The 26640-nt window shown below is 43.0% G+C and overlaps 1 gene segment (V, D, J or C); it reads left to right on the top strand.

Annotated features, from left to right (window-relative positions):
- Positions 1 to 26640, top strand: part of LOC139235404 (Ig heavy chain C region-like) — a 59308-nt gene that overhangs the window by 11053 nt on the left and 21615 nt on the right. Inside the window, 1 exon segment of the C gene segment in view lies at positions 15791 to 15806. Within this exon segment, the coding sequence occupies positions 15791 to 15806 (16 nt within the window).

Raw genomic sequence — 26640 nt, 5'->3', positions numbered from 1 at the left:
CTCTAAAGAACAGAATCCCATCTTCTCCTGTCTCTTCACATTAACTGAAGTCCCTCATCCCTTGTACCATTCTATTACACATGCCCTCAACCGTGCCCCCTCCAAGGTGAGCAATCACATCTTCTCCAATCTCCACTTTAACTGAAGTCCCTCATGCAGGTACCAATCTACTGAATCACCCCTCACCCTTCTCTGCTGTATGGAGAACAGCCCCAGCCTCTCCAAGTCTGTCCGTGTAGCGAGAGCTTGCGAGCTACCGTACCGTACACACAATGGCAACAAGCTCCAGGCGGGCACTGGCCCATTCTCAACAGCGAGAATGGGGAGTGAAAACGAGAAGCTGAAAGTCGGCGATGATTTAAAACAATTTTAAAGATGTTACCCTTCTATTTTTTATTTATGAAAAGGAAAAATATCCCGACTGACCCAACGATAATTTCTACCCAGTGCCAGTTCCCCAGCCAACTCCCTCTCCGGAAAGGTCACCATTTTATTTCTCATCAGTTTGTTTTTAGGCAGGTGGATGAAATATATCCATTTGCTGTGGCTTTCTCTCTTATTTGTTAATATAAGGAATTGGGTGCAGAAAATTCAAGCTGAGGAATCCTCATCGATGGGAGCAGAAAATCTGCAAAGGGAAAATAAGAAACGGCTGAGCTGAGAGAAGGATGGAGGTAGGGAGGAGTGGAGCAAGGAAGGGGTGGTGTGATGGAGGGGTGAACATAAGAACATAAGACTTAGGAACAGGAGTAGGCCATCTAGCCCTTCGAGCCTGCTCCGCTATTCAATAAGATAATGGCTGCTCTGGCCGTGGACTCAGCTCCACTTACCCGCCCGCTCCCCATAACCCTTAATTCCCTTATTGGTTAAAAATCTATCTATCTGTGACTTGAATACATTCAATGAGCTAGCCTCAACTGCTTTCTTGGGTAGAGAATTCCACAGACTCACAACCCTCTGGGAGAAGAAATTCCTTCTCAACTCGGTTTTAAATGGGCTCCCCCTTATTTTGAGGCTGTGCCCCCTAGTTCTAGTCTCCCCGACCAGTGGAAACAACCTCTCCGCCTCTATCTTGTCTATCCCTTTCATTATTTTAAATGTTTCTAGAAGATCACCCCTCATCCTTCTGAACTCCAATTAGTAAATACCCAGTGTACTCAATCTATCATCATAACGTAATGAGGTGGAGGGATGGTCGGAGAGTGGGAGGGATGGGTGCGGGGAGGGAGAGATTGATGGAGGGAGGGATGGAGGTATGGAGGGCTGGAAATGGAAGGAGCGTGACACGGATGGTGGGAGGGAGTGATGAAGGGAGGGTGGGAAGGTGAGACGGTGGAGGGTGGGAGGGATGGAGGGAGGGAGGGATGATGGATGGGAGGGAAGGAGAGACGTGTGGTGGGAGGGAAGTATATTGGGAGGGAGTGATGGAGTATCTCCCATTTTACCCGATCAAAACTCTTCATATTCTTGAGCACCTCTGATAAGTGGCCCATAACCTGCTCGGCTCTAAGGAGAACAATCCTAGCTTCCAGCTGCCATGATGGTGCAGCTCACACAGTGTAAAACTCAAGTTCCGTGACTCCTTCTGCCTCGGGCACTTCCAGATGTTCCTTGTGGAATCGCTGTCACTTTTATATCGACCCGGTGGAAACCCCAGTGTGGGAATGACATCCCAGGCAAGATCAGAGAACTCGCCCGTGATAATAAGCGGATCGAAGTAAGACTAGGCTCAGGCCCTGAACTTCAGGCAGGATGAACTGAATGACAACACTTTAAATGCAAGCTGTGATATGTTCAAGCCTTGGCTCAGTGGGATCACTCTCGCCTCCGACTCAGAATGTCACAGATGCTAAACCACACTCCAGAGAACTGAGCCCATAATCTATGCCGACATGACCGCTGCAAGTACTGAGGGAGTGCTGCACGGACAGAGCTGCCGTCTTTCGGGGCAAACATTAAACTGCGGCCCCATTTTTCCACTCAGGTGGATTTAAAGGATTCATTGCACTATCTTAAACAGCTGAGGAGTTCTTCAGGGTTTCCACGGAAAACATTTGTCCCTCAAACAATTTCTGCAAAACAGATTATCTGATCATTATTTCATTGCTGTGTATGGGATCCTGCTCTGCACAAATTGGCTGCCACATTTCCTACATTACAACACTTCCAAAGTAATTAATTGGATTTAAAGCATTTGGGACATTATGAGGTCACGAAGGGCGCGATATAAATGCTAGTTTTTTCTAAATGTTAATATTTTTAAATACAAGGTGCGATATGTGAAACGCTCAGATATTACTGATGGTCACTGGTTGAACTTGTTTAGTTTCAATGGGTTAAATCTTCCACGAAATGGAGATCCAGTGGAATAGCAGCATGTTCAGAGATGTTCCACTGATTTCAGCTGCAGAACTTTCAGAACTGAATTATTCATTTTAATATTTATTTCCTTTGATATAAATCACATCTGTTCTAATTGAACAAAACTGAAGCCAACGTCACTGTTCGACATATTGCTACTTCTGTGTACCCACTGTCAATATTCTTCAAATAAGCCATTGTTGTGAGTTGAGACTAATCAATAAGTGACTCTGTTGTCATGATTTTGCTGCCATGAACACTTCGTAGGAACCATTGAGGCCTTTATGCAAATAATCACAGAAATAGATGTCCCAGATTAGAGTACTGAGCATCAGAGACACCATGAATGTTTCTTCACCAACACAGCATTGAAATAAAGATAGACAGAAATGCAAATCTCTCAACAGACTCCAGCAACAATTGTGTTTTGGTATATTTCACTAAATTTTATTAGAATAAAGGAAAGATGATACCCACGGACAGAATGGGGAAATACTCCTTCTCGTCAGCATGTACAGCAAAATCACTAATGTGATAGAGGAGGTTTATGCTTAAAGTTGTACCTGCCCTGGGAGTGTGTGATGGGACATTGCAGAGGGAGTTTTACTCTGTATCTGACATATGATGTACCTGCCCTGGGAGTGTTTGATGGGGTAGTGTTGAGGGAGTTTTTCTCTGTATCTAACCCATACTCTACCTGCCCTGGGTGTATGTGATGAGGTAGTATAGAGGGCACTTTACTCTGTACCTGACACATGCTGTACCTGGCATGAGAATGTTTGATGGTGCGGTGTAGAGAGCGCTTTACTCTGTATCTAACACATGCTGAACCTGGCCTGGAAGTTACAGAGTTTAGTGCAGTAATAACTGAGACCGGGTCCAGTGTAATATAAACAGAGAAATGGTCCAGTTTAGTAATGGAAAACGTTGGGGCTAGTGTAACATAATCCATGTCCTGGTCTAGTTTAATATAAACAGAGACAGGGTCTTGTGTAATAGGAACAAAGGCATGCCATATTGCAGTAATATCTGATATCGGGCCTAGTACAATATTAATAGTTCTAGTGCAGTAATAACTGAGATAGGGCCTCGTGCAGTAATTACTGATGCAGGGACATTTCTTTATTCGCTTTTGGCATATGGGTGTGGGTGTCGCTGGCAAGGCAAACATTGATGGTCTATTCCTAATTGGCCTTGATAAGCAAATGGTAAGCTGCCCCTTGAACCGCTGCAGTCCATGTTATGAAGGGACCTCCACATTGTTTGGTAGCGGGTTCCAAAATTTGACCCAGCGACTATGAAGGAACGGTAATAAGTTCCTAAGTCAGGATGATGTGTGATTTGGAGGGATACACGGAGGTGATGGTGTTCCCATGAGCACGCTGCCCTTGTTCTTCTTGGTGGAAGAGGTCGCAGGTGTGGAAAGGGCTGTCAAGGATATCTTGGCGAGTTGCTGCAAAGCATCTTGGGGGTTTTAATCACTGCAGACATGGTGCGCCGTTGGGGGTGGGAGGGATTATTTAATGTGGTGGATGGGGTAAAATAAACTTGAGATGGGTCTACTGTAGTGTAGTGGAGTCTTTTTGTGTCCTCGTCACACATTGCTTTTTCTCCCATCTTTGTATCATCAGAAAACCTGGCTATGTTGCTCTCGATGCATTCTTCAACGTCGGTAGATTGTACATAGAGGGGTTCCCAGCACTGATCCCTGCAGCATCCCACTAGTTACTGAATGCCAACCCGAGAATGAACCTTTGATCCTGACTCTCGGTTTTCTGTTAGTCAGCTAATCCTCTATCCATGCTAATATATCAGCCCCAACCCCGTGAATGTTTATCTTGTGCAGTAACCTTTTATGTGGCACCTTATCAAATGCCTTCTAGAAGCCCAAATACATCACAGCCACTGGTTCCGTTTTACCCACCCTGTTTGTTACCTCCTCAAAGAATTCCTGAAAATTTGTCAAACATGACTTCCCCTTCATAAATCCACGCTGACTCTGCCTGACCGAATTTTGCTTTTCCAAATATCCTGCCACTGCTTCTTTAATAATGGACTCCAACATTTTCCCAAGCGCAGATGTTAGACGAACTGGTTTATAGTTTCCTGCTTTTTGCCTGCATCCTTTTGCAAATAGGAGCATTAAATTTGTAGTTTTCCAATCAGCTAATCACCTTAACTCTGTGTCCTTTGTTCTCGATCTTCCCACCAATGGGAACAGTTTCTCTCTACCTACTCTATCTAGACCCCTTATGATTCTGAACACTTCTTTGAAATCTCATCTCTACCTTTCAGCTCTAAGGAGAAAAATTCCAACTTCTCCAGGCTATCCACATAACCGAAGTACCGTATCCTTGGAACCATAATTGTAAATCTTTTCTGAATCCTCTCTAAGGCCTCACATCCTTGCTAAAGAATTGGACACAATATTCCAGGTGAGGCTTAACCAGTGTTTTATAAACGTTCATCATAACTTCCTTTCTTTTGTACTCTATGCGTGTATTTACGAAGCCCAGCATCATGTAAGCTATTGACCATTGTCTCAACCGGCCCTGCCACCTTCAATGATTTGTGCACATATACCATCAGGTCACTGTGTTCATGCACCTCCTTTAACATTGTACACTTTAGTTTATTTTTCCTCTCCTCATTCGTCTTATCAAAGTGATTCATTTCACACTTTTCTCCGTTTCATTTGCCACGAGTGTGCCCATTCTACCAGCATGTCTATGTCATCTTGAAGTCATCACTATCTCCTCACTGTTCACATCTACTTCCAAATTTTGTATCATCTACAAATTTCGAAATTTTACCCTGTACTCCTAAGTCTAAGTCATGAATATAAATGAAGAAACGCAGTGTTCCTAGTACCAATCGCTGCAGAATACCACAGTATTCCTTCCCCCAGTCCAACACAAAATAACTGGTCACCACTACTCTGTGGTTCCTGTCACTCCGCCAATTATGTACATCATGCTGCCACTGTTCTCTTAATTCTGTGGGTTTAAATTTTTATGGCAAGGATATTATTAAGGCACTTTATCAAACAACTTTTAGAAGTCCACCACATCAACCTTATAAACTACGACTGGGTAAATACTGCGACGGGGTCTGGTGTAGTGAAAGTAATAATGCCAGATAATTAGAGATTTATTAACCTCCTGCCAGGTACAAGTGCAGTTTCATTTTTACCATCATGGGCACTAATCATAGAAACATAGCAAATATGTGCAGGAGCAGGCAATTCGGCCCTTCGAGCCTGCAGCACCATTCAATATGATCATGGCTGATCAAACAACTTCAGTACCCCACTCCTGTCTTCTCTCCATACCCCCTGATCCCTTTAGCCGTAAAGTTCACATCTAACTCCCTTTTGAATATATGCAACGAACTGGACTCAACAACTTACTGTAGTAGAGAATTCCACAGGTTCACACTTCTCTGGGTGAAGAAGTTTCTCCTCATCTCTGTCGTAAATGACTTACCCCTTATCCTTAGACTGTGACTCCTGGTTCTGGACTTCCCCAACATCAGGAACATTCTTCCAAGATCTAACCTGTCCAATCCCGTCAGAATTTCATATGCTTCTCTGAGATCCCCTCTCATTCTTCTAAATTTCAGCGAATATAAGGCTAGTCAATCCAATATTTCTGCATATGTCAGTCCTGCCATCCCGCGATTCAGTCTGGTGAACTTTGGCTGCACTCCCTCAAGGTGTATATCAGAGTTTTCTGGGTGATGCTGAGGTGATCACTAGACGATAAAGCGCAGAGACTGGCGTTTGGTTGCTCATTATCCTCGGTGTGATTTAATCCCGTTTCACACTGAATACTGCGGACAGAAATGGTCACCTTGGTAACAGAATGGCCAGAGTGACATCATTCTAAACAAGAGCACGCAAGAGAATGGGTTATCAATAAATGTTAAACCTATTAAACGACCTGCAATTGCATTTTGAATGAAGTAAAATGCTGAAAAATATTGGCTGAAGCTAATCATTTGTCTTTGTGGAGTGCACTTGCAGACATTATGAATGTGTGCAAGTGTTTTGTACACACACACACACATACACTCACACACACACACACACACACACACACACATAAACACACACACACACACACATAAACACACAAACGGACAGACACACAAACACACATAAACATATACCAAACACTTTTGTGTTCTGTTTTCAGTTGTTCATTTCACAAGGTGAGAACATATTTTCCGGTCGATATTAGGACACTGTGGCCGCCCATCTGGCGGTGCTCTGAGATCACGGTTCCAGGCTCTGTCCTACATAATCAGTGGGTCACGTCAAATACTGGATGAAAAACAATCCTTAACGTTAAAGAACTTGGAGAAATAGGCACAGGACAACACAAGTGTGAATTAGTAACCTCAAACCCACAGATTTTGCCAGTAGTTCAAAGTGCAGTGAATTGCTCACCTTCCGTCCTGTCCCTCAACCCCAGTCCATTACTGGAAGATTGTTACAAGATTCACTCATCCTTTCAACACAATTATTACCGTCATAATAACAGATCAATTAGAGATTGCACACACGTGCTGATAGCTGTTAACAAATCTAAGCATATATTTCCAAACAAAAAAGTATTGCATCCTCACACCCACACATATATACATCTTTATTTATATTAATATCTGTCAATCCCTCTTTATATCTCCTGCCTATGTAACAGACGCATGTGCAAGTGCTGAAATAACTGAGCAGGGTCGATAGTATAAGAAATACAGACAGCGTCCAGTGCACTAATAGTTTAGACAAGATCTAATGTAATATGAAGAGAGACAGGCATTTATTATAATATATTTCAGCCTAGGTCTATGGCAGGAATAACTGATGCAGTGCCTAGTGTAATATAAACAGAGACATGGTCGAGTTTAATATAAACTGAGACGGAGGTAGGGATGGGTGCACGGAGTGAGCGATTGATGGAGGGAGCGATGGAGGAATGGAGGAGTGGAGCAAGGGAGGTGTAGTGTATTGGACGGGTGGAGTGCGGACGGAGGGAGGGAGAGGTGTGTCCAAGGAGGGAGCGATTGATGGAGGCAGGTATGGAGGGCGAGGGGGATAGAGAAATGGAGTGATGAAGGAATGGAGAGAAGGAGAGGCGGGTGGTCAGAGGGAATGATGAATTATCTCCCAATTTACCCGATCAAAACTTTTCCTGATTTTGAACACCTCTATTAAATGGCCCATAACTTGCTCGGCTCTGAGGAGAACAGTCCCAGCTTCCAGCTGCTCTGATGTTGCAGCTCACACAATATACATCTCTTAAGTCTGTGAGTCGTTCTGCCTGGGGCACTTCGAGATGTTCCCTGTGGAATCACTGACACTTTTATATGAACCCAGTGAAAATCACAGTGTGGTAATGATATCTCAGGCAAGATGAGAGAACTCGCTCCTGATGATAAATGGAGCGGTGTAAGACTGGGCTCAGACCCTGGTCTTCAGACATGATGAGCTGAATGGCAGCATTTTAAAATACAAGCTGTGATATGTTCAAGATTCGGCTCAGTGGGATCACTCTCGCCTCTGATTCAGAAGGTCACAGATACTAAACCCCGCTCGAGAGAGCTGAGCCGATAATCGAAACCGACACGCCTGGTGCCAGTACTGTGGCAGTGCAGGATGAATAAGGTGGATGAATTAACTGTGCAAATAGATGTTAACGGCTATGATATGATTGTGATTATGGAGACGTGGCTCCAGGATGATCAGGGCTGGGAACTCAACATCCATGGCTATTCAACATTCAGGAAGGAAAGAATAAAAGGAAAAGGAGCTGGGGTAGCATTGCTGGTTAAAGAGGAGATTAATGCAATAGTTCGGAAGGACATCAGCTTGGATGATGTGGAATATATATGGGTAGAGCTGCAGAACATCAAAGGGCAAAAAACGTTAGTGCGAGTTGTGTACAGACCTCCAAACAGTAGCAGTGATGTTGGGGAACGCATCAAACAGGAAATTAGGGGTGCATGCAATAAAGGTGCAGCATTTATCATGGGTGACTTTAATATGCATATAGATTGGACTAACCAAACTGGAAGTAATACGGTGGAGAAGGATTTCCTGGAGTGCATAAGGGATGGTTTTCGATAGCAATATGTCGAGGAACCAACTAGGGGGGGAGGCCATCTTAGACTAGACTAGAGAGGATTAATTAGCAATCTCGTTGTGCGAAGCCCCTTGGGGAAGAGTGACCATAATATGATGGAATTCTACGTTAGGATGGAGAATGAAACAGTTAATTCAGAGACCATGGTCCAGGACTTAAAGAAGGGTAACTTTGAAGATATGAGGGTGAATTGGCTAGGATGGATTTGCGAATAATACTTAAGGGGTAGACTGTGGATGGGCAATGGCAGACATTTAGAGACCGCATGGATGAACTACGACAATTGTACATCCCTGTCTGGTGTAAAAATAAAAAAGGGAAGGTTGATGAACCGTGGCTATCAGGGAAATCAGGGATAATATTAAAGCCAAGGAAGTGGCATACAAATTGGCCAGAAATAGCAGTGAACCTGGGGACTGGGAGAAATTTAGAACTCAGCAGAGGAGGACAAAGGATTTGATTAGGGCAGGGAAAATAGAGTACGAAAGGAAGCTTGCAGTGAACATTATGACGGACTACAAAAGTTTCTATAGATATGTAAAGAGAAAAAGATTAGTAAAGACAAACGTAGGTCCCCTGCAGTCAGAATCAGGGGAGGTCATAACGGGGAACAAAGAAATGGCAGACCAATTGAATATGTACTTTGGTTCGGTATTCACTAAGGAGGACACAAACAACCTTCCGGATATAAAAGGGGTCAGAGGGTCTAGTAAGAAGGAGGAAACGAGGGAAATCCTTATTAGTCGGGAAATTGTGTTGGGGAAATTGATGGGATTGAAGGCCGATAAATCCCAGGGCCTGATGGACTGCATCCCAGAGGACCTACGACGGTGGCCTTGGAAATAGCGGATGCATTGACAATCATTTACCAACATTCCATAGATTCTGGATCAGTTCCTATCGAGTGGAGTGTAGCCAATGTAACCCCACTTTTTAAAAAAGGAGGGAGAGAGAAAACAGGGAATTATAGACCGGTCAGCCTGACCTCAGTAGTGGGTAAAATGATGGAATAAATTATTAAGGATGTCATAGCAGCGCATTTGGAAATAGGTGACATGATAGGTCGAGGTTAGCATGGATTTATGAAAGGGAAATCATGCTTGACAAATCTTCTCGAATTTTTTGAGGATGTTTCCAGTAGAGTGGACGAGGGAGAACCAGTTGATGTGGTATATTTCGACTTTCAGAAGGCTTTCGACAAGGTCCCACACAAGAGATTAATGTGCAAAGTTAAAGCACATGGGATTGGGGGTAGTGTGCTGACATGGATTGAGAACTGGTTGTCAGACAGGAAGCAAAGAGTAGGAGTAAATGGGTACTTTTCAGAATGGCAGGCAGTGACTAGTGGGGTACCGCAAGGTTCTGTGCAGCGGTCCCAGCTGTTTACATTGTACATTAATGATTTGGACGAGTGGATTAAATGAAGTATCTCCAAATTTGCGGATGTCACTAAGTTGGGTGGCAGTGTGAGTTGCGAGGAGGATGCTATGAGACTGCAGAGGGACTTGGATAGGTTAGGTGAGTGGGCAAATACATGGCAGATGAAGTATAATATGGATAAATGTGAGGTTATCCACTTTGGTGGTAAAAACAGAGAGACAGACTATTATCTGAATGTTGACAGATTAGGAAAAGGGGAGGTGTAACGAGACCTGGGTGTCATGGTACAACAGTCATTGAAGGTTGACATGCAGGTACAGCAGGCGGTTAAGAAAGCAAATGGCATGTTGGCCTTCATAGCGAGGGGATTTGAGTACTGGGGCAGTTGCTACAGTTGTACAGGGCCTTGGTGAGGCCACACCTGGAGTATTGTGTACAGTTTTGGTCTCCTAACTTGAGGAAAGACATTCTTGCTATTGAGGGAGTGGAGCGAATGTTCACCAGACTGATTCCTGGGATGGTGGGACTGACCTATCAAGAAAGAGTGGATCAACTGGGCTTGTATTCACTGGAGTTCAGATGAATGAGGGGGTGATCTCATGGAAACTTTTAAAATTCTGATGGGTTTCGACAGGTTAGATGCAGGAAGAATGTTCCCAATGTTGGAAAAGTCCAGAACCAGGGCTCACAGTCTAAGGATAAGGGGTAAGCCATTTAGGACCGAGATGAGGAGAAACTTCTTCACCCAGAGAGTGGTCAACCTGTGGAATTCTCTACCACAGAAAGTTGTTGAGGCCAATTCAGTAAATATATTCAAAAAGGAGTTAGATGTAGTCCTTACTATTAGGGGTATCAAGGAGTATGGCGAGAATGCAGGAATGGGGTACTGTAGTTGCATGTTCAGCCATGAACTCATTGAATGGTGTTGCAGACTCGAAGGGCCGAATGGCCTACTCCTGCACCTATTTTCTATGCTTCTATCTTTCTATCTTAAATGTTAAAGCTATTAAATGACCTGCAATTGCATTTTGAATGAAGTAAAATGCTGAAAAATATTAGCTGAAGCTAATCATTTGTCTTTGTGGAGTGCACTTGCAGACATTATGAATGTGTGCAAGTGTTTTGTACACACACACACACATACACTCACACACACACACACACACACACACACACACACACACACACACACACACATAAACACACACACACACACACACAAACACACAAACGGACAGACACACAAACACACATAAACATATACCAAACACTTTTGTGTTCTCTTTTCAGTTGTTCATTTCACAAGGTGAGAACATATTTTCCGGTCGATATTAGGACACTGTGGCCGCCCATCCGCAGGTGCTCTGAGATCACGGTTCCAGGCTCTGTCCTACATAATCAGTGGGTCACGTCAAATACTGGATGAAAAACAATCCTTAACGTTAAAGAACTTGGAGAAATAGGCACAGGACAACACAAGTGTGAATTAGTAACCTCAAGCCCACAGATTTTGCCAGTAGTTCAAAGTGCAGTGAATTGCTCACCTTCCGTCCTGTCCCTCAATCCCAATCCATTACTGGAAGATTGTTACAAGATTCACTCATCCTTTCAACACAATTATTACCGTCATAATAACAGATCAATTAGAGATTGCACACACGTGCTGATAGCTGTTAACAAATCTAAGCATATACTTCCAAACAAAAAAGTATTGCATCCTCACACCCACACATATATACATATTTATTTATATTAATATCTGTCAAACCCTCTGTATATCTCCTGCCTATGTAACAGACGCATGTGCAAGTGCTGAAATAACTGAGCAGGGTCGATAGTATAAGAAATACAGACAGCGTCCAGCGCACTAATAGTTTAGACAAGATCTAATGTAATATGAAGAGAGACAGGCATTTATATAATATATTTCAGCCATGGTCTATGGCAGGAATAACTGATGCAGTGCCTAGTGTAATATAAACAGAGACATGGTCGAGTTTAATATAAACTGAGACGGAGGTAGGGATGGGTGCACGGAGTGAGCGATTGATGGAGGGAGCGATGGAGGAATGGAGGAGTGGAGCAAGGGAGGTGTAGTGTATTGGATGGGTGGAGTGCGGACGGAGGGAGGGAGAGGTGTGTCCAAGGAGGGAGCGATTGATGGAGGCAGGTATGGAGGGCGAGGGGGATAGAGAAATGGAGTGATGAAGGAATGGAGAGAAGGAGAGGCGGGTGGTCAGAGGGAATGATGAATTATCTCCCAATTTACCCGATCAAAACTTTTCCTGATTTTGAATACCTCTATTAAATGGCCCATAACTTGCTCGGCTCTGAGGAGAACAGTCCCAGCTTCCAGATGCTCTGATTATCCAGCTCACACAATATAAATCTCTTAAGTCTGTGAGTCGTTCTGCCTGGGGCACTTCGAGATGTTCCCTGTGGAATCACTGACACTTTTATATGAACACAGTGAAAATCACAGTGTGGTAATGATATCTCAGGCAAGATGAGAGAACTCGCTCCTGATGATAAATGGAGCGGTGTAAGACTGGGCTCAGACCCTGGACTTCAGACATGATGAGCTGAATGGCAGCATTTTAAAATACAAGCTGTGATATGTTCAAGATTCGGCTCAGTGGGATCACTCTCGCCTCTGATTCAGAAGGTCACAGATACTAAACCCCGCTCGAGAGAGCTGAGCCGATAATCGAAACCGACACGCCTGGTGCCAGTACTGTGGCAGTGCAGGATGAATAAGGTGGATGAATTAACTGTGCAAATAGATGTTAACGGATATGATATGATTGTGATTACGGAGACGTGGCTCCAGGATGATCAGGGCTGGGAACTCAACATCCATGGGTATTCAACATTCAGGAAGGAAAGAATAAAAGGAAAAGGAGCTGGGGTAGCATTGCTGGTTAAAGAGGAGATTAATGCAATAGTTAGGAAGGACATCAGCTTGGATGATGTGGAATATATATGGGTAGAGCTGCAGAACATCAAAGGGCAAAAAACGTTAGTGCGAGTTGTGTACAGACCTCCAAACAGTAGCAGTGATGTTGGGGAACGCATCAAACAGGAAATTAGGGGTGCATGCAATAAAGGTGCAGCATTTATCATGGGTGACTTTAATGTGCATATAGATTGGGCTAACCAAACTGGAAGCAATACGGTGGAGAAGGATTTCCTGGAGTGCATAATGGATGGTTTTCGAGAGCAATATGTCGAGGAACCAACTAGGGGGGGAGGCCATCTTAGACTGGGTCTTATGTAATGAGAGAGGATTAATTAGCAATCTCGTTGTGCGAAGCCCCTTGGGGAAGAGTGACCATAATATGATGGAACTCTACGTTAGGATGGAGAATGAAACAATTAATTCAGAGTCCATGGTCCAGGACTTAAAGAAGGGTAACTTTGAAGATATGAGGGTGAATTGGCTAGGATGGATTTGCGAATAATACTTAAGGGGTAGACTGTGGATGGGCAATGGCAGACATTTAGAGACCGCATGGATGAACTACGACAATTGTACATCCCTGTCTGGTGTAAAAATAAAAAAGGGAAGGTTGATGAACCGTGGCTATCAGGGAAATCAGGGATAATATTAAAGCCAAGGAAGTGGCATACAAATTGGCCAGAAATAGCAGTGAACCTGGGGACTGGGAGAAATTTAGAACTCAGCAGAGGAGGACAAAGGATTTGATTAGGGCAGGGAAAATAGAGTACGAAAGGAAGCTTGCAGTGAACATTATGACGGACTACAAAAGTTTCTATAGATATGTAAAGAGAAAAAGATTAGTAAAGACAAACGTAGGTCCCCTGCAGTCAGAATCAGGGGAGGTCATAACGGGGAACAAAGAAATGGCAGACCAATTGAATATGTACTTTGGTTCGGTATTCACTAAGGAGGACACAAACAACCTTCCGGATATAAAAGGGGTCAGAGGGTCTAGTAAGAAGGAGGAAACGAGGGAAATCCTTATTAGTCGGGAAATTGTGTTGGGGAAATTGATGGGATTGAAGGCCGATAAATCCCAGGGCCTGATGGACTGCATCCCAGAGGACCTACGACGGTGGCCTTGGAAATAGCGGATGCATTGACAGTCATTTACCAACATTCCATAGACTCTGGATCAGTTCCTATCGAGTGGAGTGTAGCCAATGTAACCCCACTTTTTAAAAAAGGAGGGAGAGAGAAAACAGGGAATTATAGACCGGTCAGCCTGACCACAGTAGTGGGTAAAATGATGGAATAAATTATTTAGGATGTCATAGCAGCGCATGTGGAAATAGGTGACATGATAGGTCCAAGTTGGCATGGATTTATGAAAGGGAAATCATGCTTGATAAATCTTCTCGAATTTTTTGAGGATGTTTCCAGTAGAGTGGACGAGGGAGAACCAGTTGATGTGGTATATTTCGACTTTCAGAAGGCTTTCGACAAGGTCCCACACAAGAGATTAATGTGCAAAGTTAAAGCACATGGGATTGGGGGTAGTGTGCTGACATGGATTGAGAACTGGTTGTCAGACAGGAAGCAAAGAGTAGGAGTAAATGGGTACTTTTCAGAATGGCAGGCAGTGACTAGTGGGGTACCGCAAGGTTCTGTGCAGCGGTCCCAGCTGTTTACATTGTACATTAATGATTTGGACGAGTGGATTAAATGAAGTATCTCCAAATTTGCGGATGTCACTAAGTTGGGTGGCAGTGTGAGTTGCGAGGAGGATGCTATGAGACTGCAGAGGGACTTGGATAGGTTAGGTGAGTGGGCAAATACATGGCAGATGAAGTATAATATGGATAAATGTGAGGTTATCCACTTTGGTGGTAAAAACAGAGAGACAGACTATTATCTGAATGTTGACAGATTAGGAAAAGGGGAGGTGTAACGAGACCTGGGTGTCATGGTACAACAGTCATTGAAGGTTGACATGCAGGTACAGCAGGCGGTTAAGAAAGCAAATGGCATGTTGGCCTTCATAGCGAGGGGATTTGAGTACTGGGGCAGTTGCTACAGTTGTACAGGGCCTTGGTGAGGCCACACCTGGAGTATTGTGTACAGTTTTGGTCTCCTAACTTGAGGAAAGACATTCTTGCTATTGAGGGAGTGGAGCGAATGTTCACCAGACTGATTCCTGGGATGGTGGGACTGACCTATCAAGAAAGAGTGGATCAACTGGGCTTGTATTCACTGGAGTTCAGATGAATGAGGGGGTGATCTCATGGAAACTTTTAAAATTCTGATGGGTTTCGACAGGTTAGATGCAGGAAGAATGTTCCCAATGTTGGAAAAGTCCAGAACCAGGGCTCACAGTCTAAGGATAAGGGGTAAGCCATTTAGGACCGAGATGAGGAGAAACTTCTTCACCCAGAGAGTGGTCAACCTGTGGAATTCTCTACCACAGAAAGTTGTTGAGGCCAATTCAGTAAATATATTCAAAAAGGAGTTAGATGTAGTCCTTACTATTAGGGGTATCAAGGAGTATGGCGAGAATGCAGGAATGGGGTACTGTAGTTGCATGTTCAGCCATGAACTCATTGAATGGTGTTGCAGACTCGAAGGGCCGAATGGCCTACTCCTGCACCTATTTTCTATGCTTCTATCTTTCTATCTTAAATGTTAAAGCTATTAAATGACCTGCAATTGCATTTTGAATGAAGTAAAATGCTGAAAAATATTAGCTGAAGCTAATCATTTGTCTTTGTGGAGTGCACTTGCAGACATTATGAATGTGTGCAAGTGTTTTGTACACACACACACACATACACTCACACACACACACACACACACACACACACACACACACACATAAACACACACACACACACACACAAACACACAAACGGACAGACACACAAACACACATAAACATATACCAAACACTTTTGTGTTCTCTTTTCAGTTGTTCATTTCACAAGGTGAGAACATATTTTCCGGTCGATATTAGGACACTGTGGCCGCCCATCCGGCGGTGCTCTGAGATCACGGTTCCAGGCTCTGTCCTACATAATCAGTGGGTCACGTCAAATACTGGATGAAAAACAATCCTTAACGTTAAAGAACTTGGAGAAATAGGCACAGGACAACACAAGTGTGAATTTGTAACCTCAAGCCCACAGATTTTGCCAGTAGTTCAAAGTGCAGTGAATTGCTCACCTTCCGTCCTGTCCCTCAATCCCAATCCATTACTGGAAGATTGTTACAAGATTCACTCATCCTTTCAACACAATTATTACCGTCATAATAACAGATCAATTAGAGATTGCACACACGTGCTGATAGCTGTTAACAAATCTAAGCATATACTTCCAAACAAAAAAGTATTGCATCCTCACACCCACACATATATACATATTTATTTATATTAATATCTGTCAAACCCTCTGTATATCTCCTGCCTATGTAACAGACGCATGTGCAAGTGCTGAAATAACTGAGCAGGGTCGATAGTATAAGAAATACAGACAGCGTCCAGCGCACTAATAGTTTAGACAAGATCTAATGTAATATGAAGAGAGACAGGCATTTATATAATATATTTCAGCCATGGTCTATGGCAGGAATAACTGATGCAGTGCCTAGTGTAATATAAACAGAGACATGGTCGAGTTTAATATAAACTGAGACGGAGGTAGGGATGGGTGCACGGAGTGAGCGATTGATGGAGGGAGCGATGGAGGAATGGAGGAGTGGAGCAAGGGAGGTGTAGTGTATTGGATGGGTGGAGTGCGGACGGAGGGAGGGAGAGGTGTGTCCAAGGAGGGAGCGATTGATGGAGGCAGGTATGGAGGGCGAGGGGGATAGAGAAATGGAGTGATGAAGGAATGGAGAGAAGGAGAGGCGGGTGGTCAGAGGGAATGATGAATTATCTCCCAATTTACCCGATCAAAACTTTTCCTGATTTTGAATACCTCTATTAAATGGCCCATAACTTGCTCGGCTCTGAGGAGAACAGTCCCAGCTTCCAGATGCTCTGATTATCCAGCTCACACAATATAAATCTCTTAAGTCTGTGAGTCGTTCTGCCTGGGGCACTTCGAGATGTTCCCTGTGGAATCACTGACACTTTTATATGAACACAGTGAAAATCACAGTGTGGTAATGATATCTCAGGCAAGATGAGAGAACTCGCTCCTGATGATAAATGGAGCGGTGTAAGACTGGGCTCAGACCCTGGACTTCAGACATGATGAGCTGAATGGCAGCATTTTAAAATACAAGCTGTGATATGTTCAAGATTCGGCTCAGTGGGATCACTCTCGCCTCTGATTCAGAAGGTCACAGATACTAAACCCCGCTCGAGAGAGCTGAGCCGATAATCGAAACCGACACGCCTGGTGCCAGTACTGTGGCAGTGCAGGATGAATAAGGTGGATGAATTAACTGTGCAAATAGATGTTAACGGATATGATATGATTGTGATTACGGAGACGTGGCTCCAGGATGATCAGGGCTGGGAACTCAACATCCATGGGTATTCAACATTCAGGAAGGAAAGAATAAAAGGAAAAGGAGCTGGGGTAGCATTGCTGGTTAAAGAGGAGATTAATGCAATAGTTAGGAAGGACATCAGCTTGGATGATGTGGAATATATATGGGTAGAGCTGCAGAACATCAAAGGGCAAAAAACGTTAGTGCGAGTTGTGTACAGACCTCCAAACAGTAGCAGTGATGTTGGGGAACGCATCAAACAGGAAATTAGGGGTGCATGCAATAAAGGTGCAGCATTTATCATGGGTGACTTTAATGTGCATATAGATTGGGCTAACCAAACTGGAAGCAATACGGTGGAGAAGGATTTCCTGGAGTGCATAATGGATGGTTTTCGAGAGCAATATGTCGAGGAACCAACTAGGGGGGGAGGCCATCTTAGACTGGGTCTTATGTAATGAGAGAGGATTAATTAGCAATCTCGTTGTGCGAAGCCCCTTGGGGAAGAGTGACCATAATATGATGGAATTCTACGTTAGGATGGAGAATGAAACAATTAATTCAGAGTCCATGGTCCAGGACTTAAAGAAGGGTAACTTTGAAGATATGAGGGTGAATTGGCTAGGATGGATTTGCGAATAATACTTAAGGGGTAGACTGTGGATGGGCAATGGCAGACATTTAGAGACCGCATGGATGAACTACGACAATTGTACATCCCTGTCTGGTGTAAAAATAAAAAAGGGAAGGTTGATGAACCGTGGCTATCAGGGAAATCAGGGATAATATTAAAGCCAAGGAAGTGGCATACAAATTGGCCAGAAATAGCAGTGAACCTGGGGACTGGGAGAAATTTAGAACTCAGCAGAGGAGGACAAAGGATTTGATTAGGGCAGGGAAAATAGAGTACGAAAGGAAGCTTGCAGTGAACATTATGACGGACTACAAAAGTTTCTATAGATATGTAAAGAGAAAAAGATTAGTAAAGACAAACGTAGGTCCCCTGCAGTCAGAATCAGGGGAGGTCATAACGGGGAACAAAGAAATGGCAGACCAATTGAATATGTACTTTGGTTCGGTATTCACTAAGGAGGACACAAACAACCTTCCGGATATAAAAGGGGTCAGAGGGTCTAGTAAGAAGGAGGAAACGAGGGAAATCCTTATTAGTCGGGAAATTGTGTTGGGGAAATTGATGGGATTGAAGGCCGATAAATCCCAGGGCCTGATGGACTGCATCCCAGAGGACCTACGACGGTGGCCTTGGAAATAGCGGATGCATTGACAGTCATTTACCAACATTCCATAGACTCTGGATCAGTTCCTATCGAGTGGAGTGTAGCCAATGTAACCCCACTTTTTAAAAAAGGAGGGAGAGAGAAAACAGGGAATTATAGACCGGTCAGCCTGACCACAGTAGTGGGTAAAATGATGGAATAAATTATTTAGGATGTCATAGCAGCGCATGTGGAAATAGGTGACATGATAGGTCCAAGTTGGCATGGATTTATGAAAGGGAAATCATGCTTGATAAATCTTCTCGAATTTTTTGAGGATGTTTCCAGTAGAGTGGACGAGGGAGAACCAGTTGATGTGGTATATTTCGACTTTCAGAAGGCTTTCGACAATGTCCCACACAAGAGATTAATGTGCAAAGTTAAAGCACATGGGATTGGGGGTAGTGTGCTGACATGGATTGAGAACTGCTTGTCAGACAGGAAGCAAAGAGTAGGAGTAAATGGGTACTTTTCAGAATGGCAGGCAGTGACTAGTGGGATACCGCAAGGTTCTGTGCTGGGGTCCCAGCTGTTTACATTGCACATTAATGATTTGGACGAGGGGATTAAATGAAGTATCTCCAAATTTGCGGATGTCACTAAGTTGGGTGGCAGTGTGAGTTGCGAGGAGGATGCCATGAGACTGCAGAGGGACTTGGATAGGTTAGGTGAGTGGGCAAATACATGGCAGATGAAGTATAATATGGATAAATGTGAGGTTATCCACTTTGGTGGTAAAAACAGAGAGACAGACTATTATCTGAATGTTGACAGATTAGGAAAAGGGGAGGTGTAACGAGACCTGGGTGTCATGGTACATCAGTCATTGAAGGTTGGCATGCAGGTACAGCAGGCGGTTAAGAAAGCAAATGGCATGTTGGCCTTCATAGCGAGGGGATTTGAGTACTGGGGCAGTTGCTACAGTTGTACAGGGCCTTGGTGAGGCCACACCTGGAGTATTGTGTACAGTTTTGGTCTCCTAACTTGAGGAAGGACATTCTTGCTATTGAGGGAGTGGAGCGAATGTTCACCAGACTGATTCCTGGGATGGTGGGACTGACCTATCAAGAAAGAGTGGATCAACTGGGCTTGTATTCACTGGAGTTCAGATGAATGAGGGGGGGATCTCATGGAAACTTTTAAAATTCTGATGGGTTTCGACAGGTTAGATGCAGGAAGAATGTTCCCAATGTTGGAAAAGTCCAGAACCAGGGGTCACAGTCTAAAGATAAGGGGTAAGCCATTTAGGACCGAGATGAGGAGAAACTTCTTCACCCAGAGAGTGGTCAACCTGTGGAATTCTCTACCACAGAAAGTTGTTGAGGCCAATTCAGTAAATATATTCAAAAAGGAGTTAGATGTAGTCCTTACTATTAGGGGTATCAAGGGGTATGGCGAGAAAGCAGGAATGGGGTACTGTAGTTGCATGTTCAGCCATGAACTCATTGAATGGTGTTGCAGGCTCGAAGGGCCGAATGGCCTACTCCTGCACCTATTTTCTATGCTTTTATCTTTCTATCTTTCTATGCTGCACGATTAGAGGTGCTGTCTTTTGGGGCAGACATTAAACTGAGGCCCCGTTTTACCACTCAGGTGGATTTAAAGGATTCATGGCACTATCTTAAAGAGCAGAGGAGTTCTCCAGAGTTTCCAAGGGAAACATGTATCCATCAACCAACATCTGAAAAATTGATTATCTGATCATTATTTCATTGCTGTTTATGGGATCTTGCTGTGCACAAATTGGCTGCCACGTTTCCTAAATTACAACCGTGACCACATTTCCGAAATAATTCATTGGCTTTTAAGGACTTTGGGACAACTTGAGGTCATGAAAGGTGCTATACAAATGCAAGGTGTTTCGAAATGTCAACATTGGAAAATACAATTTGTGATATGTGAAAAACTCAGATATTACTCTGATTGTCTGACACTCCTCTGCTCACTGGTTTAACGTATTAAGTTTCAATGGATTAAATATTCCACTAAATGGAGATCCAGTGGAATAGCCGCCTGTTCAGAGATGTTACACTGAGTATGGCAGCAGAACTTTCAGAACTGAATTATTAATTTTAAAATTTATTCCGTTAGATATAAATCACACCTGTTCTAATTGAACAAAAACTGAAGCCAAAGTCACTGTTCGAGATATGTATATATCTGTGTACCAACTGTCAATATTCTTAAAATAAGCCCTTGTTGTGAGTTGAAAAGAATCAATAAGTGAGTCTATTTATCTTATTTTGCTGCCATGAACATTTCATGGGAACCAGTAAGACGTTTATGTAAATAAGGACGGAAATAGCAGTCTCAGATTAGAGTATTGAGCGACAGAAAGACAATAAATGATTCCCCACCAACACAGCACAGAAATAAAGATAGAGAAAAATGCAAATCTCTCAACAGATTCCAGCAACAATTGTTTTTTGGTACATTTCTCTAAATTATAGGAGAATAAGGTAAAGATGATCCCCACGGACAGAATGGGGAAGATTCTAATCACCGTACATAGTGGCATCACAAATGTGACAGTGGAGATTTCCCGTATCCTCTCTCTCTCCTATTTCCACTTTCCGTCTTGTCTCTCAAGAATGGATAATTGGCTTTCCCCCACAACTTGATGTCAACATCTAACAAACCTTTTTCTTGAACCCTAATGATATGCCTCGAACCAAATTGATCAGAATGCGCAGAGGGAGCTTTAATCCAAAATGTGATATGTGCATTTAATGATCTGGCAGTTTTTGATGGGACTATGTAGAGGGATCTTTACACTGTATCTAACCCGTGCTCTACCAACTCTGGGCGTGTTTAATGGGACTGTGTAGAGACAGCTTTGCTCTGTACCTAACCCGTGCTGTACCTGCCCTGGGACTTATTGATGGAATGCTGTAGAGGGAGCATTACTCTGTATCTGACACATGCTGTACCTGCCCTGTGATTTACATAGATTAGTGCAGTAATATCTTAGACAGGGTCTAGTCTAATATAAACAGAGGCATGGTCTAGTTTATTAATATGAAAGAATGGAGCTAGTGTAATGTAAAGAGTGTCATTGTCTAATTTACTGCAAGCAGAGACAGGGTCTTCAGTTAGGAACAATGGCATGGCATACTCCAGTAATATCTGAAACAAGGCCTAGTATAATATTAGGGTTTCTAGTGCAGTAATAACTGAGGTATTGGCTCGTGCAGTAATTACTGATACTGGGACATAGTTTATTGGTTCCTGGCATGTGGGTGTGTGTGTCGCTGGCAAGGCCAACATTGATTGTCTTCCCTAATTTGCCTTGAAAAGCATGTGGTGAGCTGCCACCTTGAACCGCTGCAGCCCGTGTGGCGAACGTACACCCACAGTGTACGGGGGGCTGTTCCACGAATTTTACCCAGCGATTATGAAGGATCGGCAATAAATTCCAAGTTAAGATAGTGTGTGATTTGGAGGGTTATGTGGAGGTGATGGTGCTCCCATGAGCCCGTTGCCCTTGTCCATCCAGGTGGAAGAGGTCGTAGGTTTGGAAAGTGCTGTCGAATAAGTCTTGACGAGTTGTTGCAATGCATCTTGTAGATAATACTCACTGCAGACATAGTGCGCCGGTGGTGGAGGTAGTGAATATTTAATGTGGTGGATGGGGTAATACAAACAGCAACAGGGTCTAGTATAGTAATAACTGAGACAGGTTCTTGTATATTATAGAATCATAGAATGGTTATAGCACAGAAGAGGGCCATTTGGTCCATATAGCCCGTGCCGCTCTCTGCAAGAGTATTTCAGCTAGTCCACTCCCCCGCCCTTTCCCATAGCCCTGTGAATTTTATTCATTGAGGTACTTATCTAATTCCCTTTGTCATGCAATGATTGACTCCGCCTCCACCGCCCTTTCAGGTAGTGCATTCCAGATCCGAACCACTAGCTGTGTAAAAACGTTTTCCTCATGTCGCCTTTGGTTCTTCTGCCAATCACCTTAAATCTGTGTCCTCTGTATTCGACCCTTACGGCAATGGGAACAGTTTCTCTCCAGCTATTCTGTCTACACCCCTTATGATTCTGAACACCTCTCTCAAATCGGATCTCAACCTTCTCTGCTCCACGGAGAACAATCCCAGCTTCTCCAGTCTATCCACAAAACTGATGCGTCTAATCCCCGGAACAACACGTAAATCTTTTCTGCCCCCTCTCTAAGACCATCACATCCTTCCTAAAGTGCAGTGCCCAGAATTGAACACAATACTCCAGTTGAGGCCTAACCAGTGTTTTATACACGTTCATCATAATTTCCTTGCTTTTGTATTCTAGGCCTCTATTTATGAAGCCCAGGATTCCGCATGCTTTATAAAACACTTTCTCAACCTGTCCTGCCATCTTCGATAATTTGTGCAAACATACCCCCAGGTTTCTCTGTTCATCACGCCTTTTAGAAATGTACCCTTTCATTTATTTTCCCTCTCCGCGTTCTTCCTACAAAAATGTATCACTTCAATATGTTCTCCGTTTCATTTGCCACGTGTCCACACATTCCACCAGCATAGCTATGTCCTCTTGCAGTCAGCACTATCCTCCTCACTGTTCACTATGCCTCCAAGCTTTGAATGATATGAACATTTTGAAAGTGTGTCCCGTACACCAAAATCTTCGTCATGAATATAAATCAAGATAAGCAGAGTTCCTATTACCAAAGACAGCGGAACACCACTGTGTACCTTCCTACAGTATAAATAAGAACACTACTCTCTGATTCCTGTCACTCAGCCAATTTCATATCCATGCTGCCACTGTTCTTTTTATTTTATGGGCTTCAACTTTGGAAGCAAGGATATTATCAAGACACATCAACCATATAAACTGAGATTGTGTTTAGTGCAGTAAAAACTGCGACGGGGTCTGGTGTAACGAGAGAATCAACACATCAGACAATTACAAATGTATTAACCTCATGCCAGGTACAGGTGCATTTTCATTTTTACGAACACTTACACTAATCATCCACAGTGGAGGTAAATCTCAGGAACTTCTGTGTGACGGTGAGGTGATCACTAGATAATAAAGCGGGGGGCTGCTCATTATCCTCAATGGGATTTAATCCCCTTTCCCACTGAATACAGCGACAGATATGATCACCTTGGTAACGGAATGGTCAGTGCGACATCACTTACTAAACAAGAGCATACAGGACAATGGGTTATCAATAAATGTTAAAGTTATTAAACGACATGGAATTGCATTTTGAATATAATAAAATGCTGAAAAATAATGGTTGAAGCAAACCATTTATCTTTGTGGAATGCACACATAATGAATGATGTGTTTTGTGCACACACACGTGCACATACACATACACATATAGCAAAAACTTTGTGTGTGCTCTTTTCAGCTGTTCATCTTAACGAGATGAGAGAATTTTTTCAGGTGGATATTAGGACCACGCGGCCGCCCATCCGGCGGTGCTGTGAGGTCAAGTTGCCAGGCTCTGCCTGACATAATCATTGGGTCACGTGACAGCGAACTAGCAAGTACTGCAGGAAAAACAATCCTTAACATTAAAGAACTCGGAGGAATTGGCACAGGACAACACACGTGCGAATGAGTAACCTTTAACACACAGATTGCCACTAAGTAGTACAAAGTGCAGTGTACTATTCCTCACCTTCACTCCTGTTCCTCAATCCCAGTCAATCTCTTGGAGATTGTTACAAAAGTCACCACATCTTATCAACACAAATATTAACGAAACAATGCCAAATCAAGCAGAAATTTCAGATAGCTCTTGCTAGATGTTAACAAAACAAACATATACTTCAAACCAAAAACGTATTGCATCCTCACAGAGTCTAGTGTAATATAACATAGGCAGGGTCTAGTGCAATATAAAGAGAGACAAGGTATAGTATAATATAAGCAGGGACAGAGCCTAGTGTAATGTAAACAGCAGCAGGGTCTCGTGTAATATAAACAGGGACAGGGCCTTGTGTAGTTTAAACAGAGACAGTGTCTAGTGTAATATAAACAAAGACAGGGTCTAGTGTAATACGAAAATAGACAAGGTGTAGTGTAATATAAAGAAAGACAGGCCTAACATAACATAAACAGGGACAGGGTCTAGTGTAAAATAAACTGAGACAGGGTCTACTGTAAAATAAACTGAGACAGGGACTATTGTATTATAAACTGAGGCAGGGTCTAGTGTAATGTAAACAGAGACACGGTCTAGTGTAATATAAACAGCAACAGGGCCTAGTGTAATAAAAACAGAGACAGGGTCTAGTCTAATATAAACAGGGACATAATCTAGTGTAATATAAACAGAGACAGGGTCTAGTGTAATATAAACAGAGACAGGGTCTAGTGTAATATAAACAGGGATATAATCTAGTGTAATATAAACAGAGACACGGTCTAGTGTAATATAAACATGGACAGGGTCTAGTGTAATATAAACAGAGACACGGTCCAGGGTAAAATAAACAGGGACATAATCTAGTGAAATATAAAGAGAGACAGGGTCTAGTGTAATATAAACAGAGACGTGGTCTAGTGTAATATAAACATGGACAGGGTCTAGTGTAATATAATCAGAGACAGGGTCTAGTGTAATATAAAAAGAGACAGGGTCTACTGTAATATAAACAGAGACACGGTCTAGTGTAATATAAACATGGACAGGGTCTAGTGTAATATAAACAGAGACAGGGTCCAGGGTAAAATAAACAGGGACATAATCTAGTGAAATATAAACAGAGACAGGGTCTCGTGTAATATAAACAGAGACGTGGTCTAGTGTAATATAAACATGGACAGGGTCTAGTGTAATATAATCAGAGACAGGGTCTAGTGTGATATAAACAGAGACACGGTCTAGTGTAATATAAACATGGACAGGGTCTAGTGTAATATAATCAGAGACAGGGTCTAGTGTAATATAAACAGAGACAGGGTCTAGTGTAATATAAACAGAGACACGGTCTAGTGTAGTATAAACATGGACAGGGTCTAGTGTAATATAAACAGAGACAGGGTCCAGGGTAAAATAAACAGGGACATAATCTAGTGAAATATAAACAGAGACAGGGTCCAGGGTAATATAAACATGGACAGGGTCTAGTGTAATATAATCAGAGACAGGGTCTAGTGTAATATAAAAAGAGACAGGGCCTAGTTTAATATAAACAGAGACAGGGCCTCGTGTAATATAAACAGCGACAGAGTCTAGCGTAATATAAACAGAGACATGTCCTCGTGTAGTAGAAACAGAGACAGCGGCTAGTGTAATGTAAACAGAGACAGGGCCTAGTGCAATATAAACACAGACAGTGTCTAGTGTAATATAAACAGAGAGAGGGTCGAGTTTATTATAAACAGAGATGGCCTAACGTAATAAATTCAGGGACAAGGTCTAGTATAATTTAAAGAGAGACAGGACCTTGTGTAATATAAACAAAGACACGGTATAGTGTAATAAAAATAAGCACATATAAACATAAGAACTAGAAACAGGAGTAGGCCGCCTGTCCCTTCGAGCCTGCTCTGCCATTTGATAAGATCATTGCTGACCTGATCATTGACTCAGCCCCACTTCCCTGCCCGCTCCCCATACCATCTATTCCCTTATCGCTCAAAGATCGATCTATCTCCGCCTTCAATATATTCAATGACCTAGCCTCCACAGCTCTCCGTGGCAGAGAATTCCATAGATTTACAGCCCTCTGAGAGAAGAAATTTCTCCTCATCTCAGGTTAAATGGGCAGCCCGTTATTTTGAGGGTCTAGTATATTATATACAGAGAGAGGATCTGGTGTAGCATAAGCAGAGACAGGGTCTAGTGTAATATAAACATAGACAGGGTATAGTGCAATATAAACAGAGACAGGGTCGAGTGTGATATAAACAGAGACAGGCTCTAGTGTAATATAAACTGAGACAGGATCTAGCGTAATATAAATAGAGAGAGGGTCTAATGTAATATAAATAGTGGCAGAGTCTAGTGTAATATAAACAGAGACATGGTGTAGTGGAGTAATAACTGAGAAACAATCTGCTGTGATTTCAT

This window comes from Pristiophorus japonicus, chromosome 23, assembly GCF_044704955.1.
Source record: "Pristiophorus japonicus isolate sPriJap1 chromosome 23, sPriJap1.hap1, whole genome shotgun sequence".
Lineage (NCBI taxonomy): Eukaryota > Metazoa > Chordata > Chondrichthyes > Pristiophoridae > Pristiophorus > Pristiophorus japonicus.
Note: the sequence above shows the minus strand (reverse complement) of the source record. Positions and strands in the feature narration are given on the sequence as shown.